Source organism: Aspergillus mulundensis (genome assembly GCF_003369625.1).
Source record: "Aspergillus mulundensis strain DSM 5745 chromosome Unknown scaffold_0, whole genome shotgun sequence".
In the NCBI taxonomy this organism is placed as follows: domain Eukaryota; kingdom Fungi; phylum Ascomycota; class Eurotiomycetes; order Eurotiales; family Aspergillaceae; genus Aspergillus; species Aspergillus mulundensis.
The window spans coordinates 1,158,316-1,169,729 of NW_020797888.1; the positions used below are offsets into that span (position 1 = coordinate 1,158,316).

General features: G+C 53.2%; 6 protein-coding genes across 6 annotated transcripts; 4 read left to right on the plus strand and 2 right to left on the minus strand.

Annotated features, from left to right (window-relative positions):
* Window positions 1-108: 108 nt before the first annotated feature.
* Window positions 109-1,494, plus strand: DSM5745_00326 (epoxide hydrolase family protein; the record flags this gene model as incomplete). The annotated part of the gene is made up of 4 exons (XM_026742342.1): window positions 109-730; window positions 784-979; window positions 1,045-1,321; window positions 1,396-1,494. The coding sequence occupies 4 exons, from the start codon at window positions 109-111 to the stop codon at window positions 1,492-1,494; spliced, it is 1,194 nt and encodes a 397-aa protein (XP_026608187.1).
* A 172-nt stretch (window positions 1,495-1,666) lies between these two features.
* Window positions 1,667-3,641, minus strand: DSM5745_00327 (uncharacterized protein; the record flags this gene model as incomplete). The annotated part of the gene is made up of 2 exons (XM_026742343.1): window positions 1,667-2,071; window positions 2,142-3,641. The coding sequence occupies 2 exons, from the start codon at window positions 3,639-3,641 to the stop codon at window positions 1,667-1,669; spliced, it is 1,905 nt and encodes a 634-aa protein (XP_026608188.1).
* A 249-nt stretch (window positions 3,642-3,890) lies between these two features.
* DSM5745_00328 (ankyrin repeat domain-containing protein) lies at window positions 3,891-5,600 on the minus strand (the record flags this gene model as incomplete). Its single annotated transcript, XM_026742344.1, has 1 exon — window positions 3,891-5,600. The coding sequence occupies one exon, from the start codon at window positions 5,598-5,600 to the stop codon at window positions 3,891-3,893; it is 1,710 nt and encodes a 569-aa protein (XP_026608189.1).
* Window positions 5,601-5,745: 145 nt separating this feature from the next.
* DSM5745_00329 (uncharacterized protein) lies at window positions 5,746-7,619 on the plus strand (the record flags this gene model as incomplete). Its single annotated transcript, XM_026742345.1, has 3 exons — window positions 5,746-6,199; window positions 6,247-6,731; window positions 6,780-7,619. The coding sequence occupies 3 exons, from the start codon at window positions 5,746-5,748 to the stop codon at window positions 7,617-7,619; spliced, it is 1,779 nt and encodes a 592-aa protein (XP_026608190.1).
* Window positions 7,620-8,267: 648 nt separating this feature from the next.
* DSM5745_00330 (uncharacterized protein) lies at window positions 8,268-9,278 on the plus strand (the record flags this gene model as incomplete). Its single annotated transcript, XM_026742346.1, has 1 exon — window positions 8,268-9,278. The coding sequence occupies one exon, from the start codon at window positions 8,268-8,270 to the stop codon at window positions 9,276-9,278; it is 1,011 nt and encodes a 336-aa protein (XP_026608191.1).
* Window positions 9,279-9,481: 203 nt separating this feature from the next.
* On the plus strand, window positions 9,482-10,123 carry DSM5745_00331 (uncharacterized protein; the record flags this gene model as incomplete). The annotated part of the gene is made up of 2 exons (XM_026742347.1): window positions 9,482-9,985; window positions 10,055-10,123. 2 exons carry the CDS (start codon window positions 9,482-9,484, stop codon window positions 10,121-10,123), a joined length of 573 nt encoding a protein of 190 aa, XP_026608192.1.
* Window positions 10,124-11,414: the final 1,291 nt, after the last annotated feature.

An 11,414-nucleotide genomic window follows, 5' to 3' on the forward strand; every position in this document is an offset into this window, starting at 1 on the left:
ATATTATTTTGTCCAAAGCTAGGTAGACATCGAATTCCGAACAAAAGACCTTGCTTTTTGTCCGTCTCCTGAGCCATGGCCCATCAATTCAACACCCTCCCGAAAAACATGCCCGGCACGCCGGAGCTATTCACCCTCCACGTTACTGATTCCGAGCTCACCGAGTTCCTTGACCTGGTCCGACTGTCCAAGATAGGACCCTCTACATACTGGAACCAACACACCGACGACGGCCGCTTCGGCATCTCGCGCGAGTGGCTCGTGAACGCAAAAGAGACATGGCTGAGCGAATTCAACTGGCGCGCGCACGAAGACGCCATCAACAGCGTCCCCAACTTCAAGATCAACCTCCGAGACCCAGAAGCTGGAGAGGTGTCCATTCACTTCGCAGCACTCTTCTCGAAGCGCGATGATGCGGTCCCCATCCTCTTCCTGCACGGGTACCCGGGTTCGTTCTTGGAGTTCCTCCCCATGATGCAGCTGCTTGCGCAGAAGTATACGCCCGAGACGCTTCCATACCATGTTATCGTCCCCTCGCTACCGGATTACGGCTTGTCCGGTGGAGTCGGCGACCAGCTGGAGATGTCGATTGAGCGGGCGGCACGGATCATGAACCAGCTCATGGTGGAGCTTGGGTTCGGCGATGGGTATGTTGCCCAGGGAGGAGATCTGGGGAGTATGCTTGCACGGATTCTCAGTGTCGAGTATGAGGGGTGCAAAGCGCTTCATGGTATGTACTTCCCCTACTCCCAGTAAATCGAGATCATAGCTGATGACATCCAGTGAACATGCTTCACCTGAACCCGGGCGAGACACCTTCGCCCGCCGCGTCTAACAACCTAAGCCGTGACGAAGAAGAGCACATCAAGCGAAGCAATGCGTGGCAGCAAACGGGCTTCGCGTATGCCCTCGAGCACGCGACGCGACCGTCAACTATAGGGCTCGTCATCTCGACAAACCCCCTGGCGTTATTAGGCTGGTAAGGTCCCCTAAACCCATCCCTTTCTTGAATTCTTGCCACAGGACATGGACTGACCGTCCCAGGATCGGCGAAAAATACCTCGAATGGACCGACCCCCGTCATCCGCTTCCACTGGACACAATCCTCGCCACTGTGACGCTGTACTGGTTCACGTCGACGTTCCCGCGTAGTCTCTACCACGCATCCCTAGCAAAGAACGTTCTCGCCGGGATTCCGCATCCCATTACAAAGAGCAAGCCGCTGGGATACTCGGTCTTCCCGTACGATATGGCCTTTGTCCCGCGGGCGTGGGCGAGGGAGCTTTATGGGAATTTGGTGGCGTATCAGAGGCATGAGCAGGTGAGTTCTGTCCTGCTATATTTGTGTTTTTCTGTTTATGAATAAGGTCGCTAATGGATATTTCGTACGTACAGGGCGGTCATTTTGGTGCCTTGGAGCAGCCGGCGGCACTCTTGAGCGATGTTGAGGAGTTTGTGGGGATGGTGCGTGATAATGTGTGGAAGGGTCAATGAAGGGCCCGGCAATGGAAGATAGAAGGCAGGTCCTGCATTCAATGTACTGGTCGTGTGCGGAGATCCTTTTTGTTTGTCATGTCGAATAGGGGCATCAGCTAGAATGATCAACTCACATCCCTCAAAGAGGTTCGGGTATGAGGCGCTGGATTGCGTCAAGTCAAACCCACCACTATTTCAACCTAACCGCCTCCACCCCCGTAACCTCCTTGATACCGTGCAGGATTTCCTGGATATGCGAAAAGTACGCAATATCCCCGTTACTTTCACCGCCGACGAGCATACCCACCACCAAGCCTTGGTATGAAAAGACCAAGGCACCGTCATCTCCTTTCGCATAAGACCTTTCCCTGCCTTCCCTGTTATAGACGACCGTGTGCTCCATGGTGACCGTTTCTACCCGATCGTCATCGTTCTGGCACCGAGTTATCCTTGCCGTCCGCAGTCCGTTATACAAACCCCAGGTCTCGCCCGTTGCGCGTCCGATCTTGTCAAGTCTCGTCCCGCGGTCGATGTTGCGATGCCGAGGAATGAAATCCAAGCACTCGTCGCCTAGGATTTTGGAGCGCGAGATAAACTGGTAAGATGCAAATGTTAGACAAGCAAAGAGGGTTGAGAAGTAGCGAGAGGGAAAGAAAATGACTTACATCCTTCTCTCCACAAGCTCGACCAAGCGATGGCTGAATGAGCGCCCAGTCCATTGCGGTTCCCAGGCCATTTCGAGCAGGAACGTTATGCCGGAACTCAGGGGCGGCGAACACAGTGCCGAGCAGGTTTTGTCGGTTTTCGAAATAGTCCGTCATCTCAGCGCGCATTTTCCCAAGGGTACGTATCTGCCTGCTCAGCGCCTCGCATATCCGGAAGTCGGCATCACTCCCGGACTCCAGATTAGGGTCGTAGGAGTGAGCCTTGAGTTGGGCAATCTGTTTGCTGAGCTCGTTGATCCCCTGCTGGACATCGCGGCTGGTCGGGCTGTCAACCTCCAAGCGCCAGGAATCGCCATCATTAGACTGACCAGGTGATAAACAGCGGCGCTTCGACTGGGAGCTTTTCGAATCAACCCGACTCGGGACGACACAGTGGAAGCAAGTGATACCATGCTCGCTCCATTGTCCTGAACGCGGGTCTTTGAGCTCAAGAAAGCCCCCCAACGTTCCATAGCAGTAGTCGCTTGACCCATGCAGCCCGATGCTGTCCCCGATCCGAGCCGTTGAGGTACACCCCTCAACTTGCAAAGTCCCTGCCGTGGGTTCAAGGCGACCGTGGCCAGGGACCGGGAGGTCTTTCCGGATGATGACTCCGACGCTCTGCAAGCCAAACCACGTCAGTACGTCTATTATGGTATCTCTGACATCATCCCAGTTGCGATTGCACTCCCAGGATACAGAAACCAGGATATGCGGCGAGCAAGACTCGGCTTTTGGCTCGTTGCCGATTCGATGACATCCGATGGCTTTTATCCCGCTCAGGTCGTTGATCTTGTCCAGGGAACGAGCGCATACATCTTCCCACATGGGTAAGATATCGTCTGTTGCTTGGCAGGGGAATACGGAAGGGTATTCCCAATCAAAGCGCTCATCGACAATTTCCACGGAGATCCGTCCTCGGTCCAGGCCAAGGTCTAACTCGGGGCACCCCTTCAAGGACCTCCATATCTTTCGCGCAAAATCTGCCCATCCCCTCTCCTTTGGATCGTCTCGATGGACAGTAAGTAAGCCCGTCAGGGGTGATGGGCTGTCGGAATCTGTGGAATAGAGGGACTTTCTCTGTACGAACGAGACGTCACTGATTACCACCCCGTTCTCGCGTCCGAGCTCTGTTATTATGTCCTGGTAGGTGGTGGAGCAGTAGAGTTTCGTGTGAAGAGGATGGCTTGGGGGCAGGTATACGTTGTAGCATGGGGGTAGACAAAGCGAAGGGCCGCCGGCGCAGAGGTCTTCCTCCTCGAAACTATCAGTATCCGTGTTGCAGCCATGCATGGAAGAGGATCGGTTGGTCCTTCTGTGGCGGGTTGAGTTCGGTAGGTCATCGGGCGTGGTCGGGGCTGAGGTGAGGGTAGGCGACGCGTAGCTGACCTCAGTAGGCCAAATTGGGAGGAGGATCCTGGTGGATGTTTTGGAAGAAATGGTCGGGAATCGAGTTGTCATTATGGCCAGAGTAGCTGGTCGAATTCGGGGATTTGAGCGAAAGTCGTCGAGGGAAGGTGGATAGCGAGAAAGAGAATGGATAAGGGAATGGATTTCCTGAATTAACACGTTTTATATTTTCTCGGGTCCGATGATTCATTTGATTGACTGGCTTGGATTGAACGCCCGAAAAGAAGAGTCAGAAAAAAAGAGAATAACACGGAGCGGAGTATACTTCCATTACTTTGACTGCTTCGGTACATTTTTACCTCAAATATGGCACTTTGTCCCCATCGCACGACACTCTGGACATACCCTGGCCTGGTTCCCTTCCTCATCGGTACATATAGGGCAAATAAGAGCGTCGTCATAGTGCGATATCACGGCAGCACAAGTCAAACACTGCACCGATGGCGCTACAGGGTCCCGGCGGGACAGATCCCTGGTGATCCAAAAGGTAGACCCGAGTGAGAATGTCGAAGAAGGGCGTTCAAGCATTTGGGAGATAGTCCGTAGCTGTTCGTGAATGTAGTTCGTGGGATTTCGTTTCTTGTCCAGCAGCATGTGTTTGCTTTGCGCCGCGAACGATAGCGGTGTACGACCAGCGCATGTTAATGATTGTATCGCATTGCTGCCATTGCGCAGAAGGATGCAAACAATGTCCGAGAAACCGTGGATAGTCGCGAAGAAAAGAGGGGTGCGGCCGAATCGATCAGGCGCGTCTATCAGGAGCCGCCTTCGATCCTGCCAGGTTCCCTCGGTTTGCGAACAACTAGATAAGAAAGTATCCACGGTGGAAACGTGCCCTCTCATAACTGCTATGCACAGCGGTGTAAAACCATGCTCATCTCTGATATTTGCATCAATCCCCTTGGACAATAAGAATCGTACGCAATGTGTTGACCCATGTATGGCGCCAAGGAACAGGAGCGCGTTGGGCTTATTCTTCATCAGGATGATATCCGGCCGGAAAGAAAAAATGAGTTGCAGGATTCGTTCATCATCTCGAAGCATTGCTATCGCCAAGGGGGTCAGGCCGTGCTCATCGGGACTATTGACTGGAGCGCCTCTGATGAGTAACGCCTCGGCAGTGGTGTAGTATCCGTATGCGACAGCTTTGTGAAGGAGGTTAACTGAAGAACGTCCTGGCAACTTGTCTAATATCATTTTATCGTCCATTCTCAAATACGCCAAGGAGAACTCGCGAGGTAGGAGTTCAGTGTTGACGATAAGCCATGCTTGGACAGTGCTCTGGTAAACATTGTCGCGCCTAGCACGCATCGTGGTGGGTACAAGTCTCCCAGCATGCCTTAAGTTCAGCCGTGGGATAAACATACTGGTTGGGTCTCTGGCCCGGAGCATCTTGACGATGTCGGGGTAACCTTGCGCGATGGCAAACCCGAGTAAGCTTTCCCAGTACACGATTTTGATGCTGAAATCAGCAGCGGAGTTCAGCAGAAGTAGGACAATCTCTGTGTGGCCCCTTTCAACCGCCCAAATGATAGGAAGGTCACCGAGTCCTCCATGTGCATTGGGCTTTGCCCCAGCCGCAAGAAGAGCTCTGACTATTCCGACATTGCCACGGCGCGCCGCACAAGACAATGGCGTATACATGTTTGTATCGGCATAATTGGCACGTTGAGTCTGGGAGCAGGGCATATGGTAAGTATTCTTATTCTTGCTGAGGCGTCGATCATTCTCGACGTCCGACTTGTCGTTGACCCCGGGATCTGCTCCATGGCGCAAGAAACTGGTAACGCAAGCCTCTCGATTATTAGACACAGCCCATATTATTAATATCTCCGCCAGATCACCGCATTCGTTAATGACGCGATCGTAGAGAATTGGGTTCAATCTGTTGTAGTAGGAGCGACAGGTCCGAGTGAGTGCGTTCCAGTCTGCAGTCTCCCAGTCCAAGTCGGCCCAGATGAGCAGGAGAAGCTCAACTGGAAGGCTGAGGATGTTGCATTGTGTATTCATCTTGATGCCGCCTAGAGCCGAGTCTCAGGCTCGGCTATGAGATTGTACCGGGCGATCGACTGCCATCCCCGGAGAGACAGCGAAGAATATGATCGGTTGCGGAGACGCTGCTGGGGATGGATACACAGGATGGGCAAAGTCAATGATGGAAGTGCCGATCCTTGAAATGTTCTTTGATGAACTAAAGATAAGACTGAAGGTTGTGGAATGTGGGAAGAAGACATCGAGTAGTACAGAACTAGAAGAGAAACCCCGCTATAGACACGCCCCACCTGCTCCTGCCACTCGATGTGGGCCCGTCGATCAGGAGGAGCGTGGCCAGAACGGTCTTGGCGGGCGTGCCCCTACCGGTGCCTGGTCTAGACCGAATGCGGGAATCTCAAAACAACCCGGGATGTCACGGGATCTGGGCGCTCAATCATCATTCCTCGCAACACCTTTTCTTTCAATCCTCCTCAAACATCCCAACATGCCGCCCAAAAAAGCTGCTGCAAGTCGCAATCGCGTCGCGAAAGCCTCCGCTAAAGGTCCCGCCAAATCGACCAGCGGCCGAGGTCGAGGCCGACCCAAGAAAGGTTCCACTGCTGCGCGACCAACACGTGTGTTTGCCCTCCGTATATTTTCTCCCCCAGCTAACACAAGATAGCACCACCCCTGAACCAGCGCACCCCCCCAACGAAGCGATTAGACGTCTACGTATTCGGAACAAACTGCGCCGGCGAGTTAGGCCTGGGCGACGCAACGACAAAGACCGAAATCCCACGACCCGTTCTGAACCCGAAGCTCGCCGCCGATAAGGTCGGAGTCGTACACCTGGCCGTCGGAGGCATGCACTCTGCGGCGCTGACGCACGATAACAAGATATTGACGTGGGGTGTGAATGATGATGGCGCGCTGGGGAGGGACACAACGCAGGACCCCAACGACGTCAAGACGCGCGATGTGGACGAGGCCAGCGAGGACAGCGATAGCGAGGAGGAGGGCAATTTCAACCTGAAAGAGGCGACGCCGATAGAGGTGGATCCCAAGCACTTCCCTTCCGGAACCGCTTTCACTCAGTTGGTTGGAACGGACAGCGCGACGTTTGCGCTTACAACGGGTGGGAAGGTCTATGGGTGGGGAGCGTTTACGGTAGGTGCACTTCCCTCGTCCTTTGAGCGTCGGCTGACATCACTTCAGGACGGTAGTGGGAATAAACAGTTTATCGCCGGTTCTACGGTGAAACGTCAACTCACACCGATTTTAATCCCCGGACTGGAGAACATCGTACAACTATCCTCCGGCGCACAACACGTTTTGGCTCTGACATCGGACGGCAAGGTGTTCGGTTGGGGTCGCAACGAGCAAGGACAACTCGGGCGTGTCCGTCGAGTACGCGGCGCGGCAGCCGACTCCCTCACCCCAGCGCAATGCGCCACCCCACCTAATATCGTGAATATCGGCACCGGCTCATATCATTCCTTCGCTGTACACAAGTCAGGCAGAGTCTACGGATGGGGCTCGAACAACTTCGGGCAAACCGCTATATCGGCAAGTGCGGGCCGAGGCGACGCGACAGTGATGTATCCGACCAAGGCCCCAGCTTTCAAGCCATTCTCGAAAATCGTCACAATCCAAGGCGGAAAAGACCACAGTCTCGCCGTAACACAGGATGGAAAATGTCTATCGTGGGGTCGCATCGATAACAAAGCTCTTGGTGTGGATATGACCAAGGTTGATGTGGCTGATGTTATCGTCGACGAATATGACAGACCGCGTATCCTTGCCGTCCCAACGCCCATCGGAAATATTTCGGACGCTGTCGGACTTGGAATAGGAACGGACCACTCCTTCGTCATCACGAACAAGGGCCAGGCATATAGCTGGGGATTCAACGCGACGCGCCAGACAGGACAGCCTAGCGACGAGGACATCGCCGAACCAGCTATCCTTAGCAACAAACACGTTGACGGGAAGAAACTGGTCCTCGCGGATGCAGGTGGGCAGTTCAGTATCGTCGCTGGAGAACACGGAGTCTGATAGGCCGGGAAGGGAAGAGGCGTGCTAACATATATACATTATTTTCAAACGATTTTCGCCCTACGCCGTGTACAATATCGATTGATACCTACGAGATTGCCTTCTAAAGCAATAATGACAATACAAACTGATGCTCCATCAGCTCATTCCGTAATCATTATACCTGCATCGCGCAAGGACAATCTCTCGTAATGTAATGATTGCAGGCTCTGGACTCTGCTCTCAGGATTGTAGTCGGAGGGCCAAAGTCTTTTTGATTCCTGGTCACTTCATGGACTGAAGTCTCTCATTCGACGCTTTCGTTTCCCCAGGCCAGACTCCCAACACTCAAAAGAAACGCAAAGGGCGAAAAGGGCGAAAGGGTTAAGGGTGGGCAAATATCAGGCCTCGTGTCTAAAGGCGCCGGCACATATATCAGAAATAAAGCTCCCTGGAGTGCGCTTCTTTGTTTGACCGAGGCACCCAAGTGGCCGCCACAAATCAGACGTGTTTTGAGGTTGAGAGAGCTGCCACCTGGAACCGTAACACTCCACAAGAACACCTCCTTTTTCACCCTCCCCATTTTTTGTTTTCCTTTTGGGCCCATCTCCGACCAGCTTGAGATGCCTATCCGTCCACATCAATTATAGCCTGCGCAAAGTCTTCACGATGCCGGAAATCATAAACGACAGAGACCTTCCCCGGATCCTCAGCACCCCCACAAAGCAAATCAAATTCGCGAAGAAGCTGGTAGCCGAGCAGCTGGGGGTGACTGTAAAGCGCGGAGGCGTTTTAAGGGCCCCGATCCAGGGAATGTTCAGTCGTACCCATTTCCTCAAGTTGTCCGACGGACGCGAAATCGCGCAACAGTTTCGCACTGAACCGCTCGACCTGGCTAGCTTCATCACCGCGAGAAAAGTCCTCGGATGCGTCGTACCGGAGGTGATCGCCTTGGAGAGTGAGGAACTTCGCAAGGAAGGTGTTTGGGCCTACTCACTTACTCGCATTCTCGGCCAGACATGGCTCCGCGGGGTCGCTGGAAAAGGCGCCGAGGGTCGAGTCGCGATCAACAAGTCGCTCGGCCAGGTGTTCGCCAAAGGTTTCATGGCCGCCACGAGTGAAAAGGCTGTTGAGGAGCACGTCCGGCCGCACCTTGAGGCTATCCTCGCGTCTGAGCAAGAGGAAGTTATCGCATACCGTCCTCATGTCCAAGCCATGGCCGACAAGCTGGATGAGCTTAAAAAGTTTCCGCTCTGGATCGCTCACTACGACCTCAACGACGTCAACATCCTGATCGACGATGATTGCAACGTGACCGGATTGGTTGACTGGGAGCTATCGACACCTCTGCCATTCGGAGCTGGATTGGGGCGCATCCATACCATCGCCGGCGAATACCACGACGGGGAATTTTGGATGCCTGATGAGTTTGAGGACGCCGAGAGAGCCTTTTGGAACGGACTGTTTGATGGAATGGATATCAACGTCAGGGAAATGCTGGAGAAAAACATCGACCTTGTTCAGGACGCGGTTCAACTTGGGACTTTGTTGGATTGCTTTTTCTTTTTAGACGGCAAGGTTGGATTCAGTCCTGTGTCTCTCAAGGCTTTTCCGAAGTTCCTTACTTATCGCATACCGTTTGTCAGAGGCGACGAGGGACCGTACAGCAGCGAGGTTTAGTCGAAGTCCAATTAGCCTGTAACTACCATACATAGGTGTACCTAGGCAGTGCCATCACGTGGCTGACAGGGGTCTGTTCCTGCCTCAATTCCGCCGTCTCCAACCTGCCTTTTCACCCACCTCCACTACCAGTCTTTGACCGTTTTACCACTTAGCGCTCCTATTGTTAGATACACTGCTATAGCTCCCAGCTTCGGCAAGCTATGGATCAACCGCCTCTCGCACGACAACAAGCAGAGACCCCACTCCCCCCAGTGGACCGCCCGCAAGCGGGGAATGCGCTGGACGTACTCGGCCCCGGAGAAGCGCCTCGACACTCACGGAAAAGAAGAGCTTCGGAAGATGACGACTCTGATGGCCTGGAATGTCCGCGAGACGCCAAAATCCGCTGTGCCCGTGACCAATCAGACGTTGAACATCCGGCGAAAGACCCTTCAACTCCACTCCCGAACGATCTCCACCAAGACCGTGACACCGACGCTGCGTGGATTCAGAACGAACTAGACAAGATCACGTCCTCGAGACAGAAATCAAGTGACTTCCTGGACCTGGATGACTTCCTGGACCTCCACGGCACCCCAGATTTCAGTGATACCGACAACGAGTCGATCTTCAGCCGTACGACAGAATCAACCGAGGCTGCCGAGGATGATATCCCGTTTCGCGAGGCGTACTTTCTGTACCTAGAATCCTTTGCGCGGCATGCGGTAAGTAAAAGAACTGCATAGCCTGCAAACTTGGACATGGTCGCGGCGACTAACGCACAACGCAAACAGTCACCGGGTGGGCCAGGGATCCCAGAAAACTTTGACCTTGGCGTGTACCTACAAGACGACTGGGAGTGATGGGCAACTTTTACTGGTATCAAAACACCGTTATGATATATCCGTCTAGACTTACTATTCCTCAGAGTCTTGAGCAATCCCAATGTCCACTGAAATTGTCTTCCGCTGGTTTCCAACGCGATATTTTCTCCAGTCACATTTGTACCTTGAGAGGCCACATCAAGATTTCCACCTTCGAGCCTTTCGCCGAATGACCACTAAATCTGGATATGATAGTTGGGGTGGTAGATAGGTGCGCGGACTCATGGGTATTTGATGAGCACCAGGTTGCTTGGTATCTGGATGACGACGTAGCCGACTTCGTCTGTGAGCATCAACTCTGGACACAGGATTGTTTGATGGGAGTAGCGAGATACGAACAAGCTGCCTTGATGCCGCTCAGCATCGCGCCGCCCGGTTTGAGGTCCTCCTTCATCCAGGAGCCATGCATTTGCTGACGACCGTTAGCAATGGTTAGAGAAGCGCCATACTCATAACGGCCATGGCCACTTACTCAAGGCGGAAACATCAAGATATTTTACAAAAAGCGGCAAGCCAGCATATGGCAAGACAAGCAAGTCAAGCCATCCAACAAGCTGTCGGTCTTATCGGGGCATCCCATCGAAATCATCGCAAGGCCTCTTCGAGGCGTCACAGGAATCCCCCAGGAACGCCCTTTATGTTATATCTTTCAACATAGATGTGCGCAAAGAAGGGAACAGCAATGCCTGGTATTCATGAGATTTTCTCATGCAGAATGCTTATTCTCGCTGACTTCGAGCTGAGCGCCGCCTCATACTACGGCGTTTGGCATATGTCCCGCCAGTGCCCTCACTCAGAACCCTTTTCTTCACGCAATATGCGCCACCCGCCGTCGTTATAGTCAAGGAGGCTTAGTCCGTATGGCTAGGCCAGTGCTTGGAGAATCACTCGATTACGCCTCTGTCTACAAAGTCATGGTTGGATTGTCCTCTACTCGATCACTCAAGGAGGCATTTCACATATATTCTTTCGAGCCGGCCCAGCATCGCTTGCTTAGCATTCGCCATTTATGGACATTAAAATGATCCTCGAAACGGCCATCCGACATAGTTGCCGACACTCGGAAAGTGGTCTATCCTTCGTCACTCTATAGGTTGCTCCTCCATGGACGTTGATATCCGCCTCTTCTTACAGGACATCGCCAAACTCCTTCTCAACGTCATGCTCGGACAGCAAAGGGCTCAGTATTCATCCGCCCCTTCATCCGTTGAATCAACTTCTTATCCACATATCCCTCCGTCCCCTGGATGTTAACTTTAGCATTGAGGGC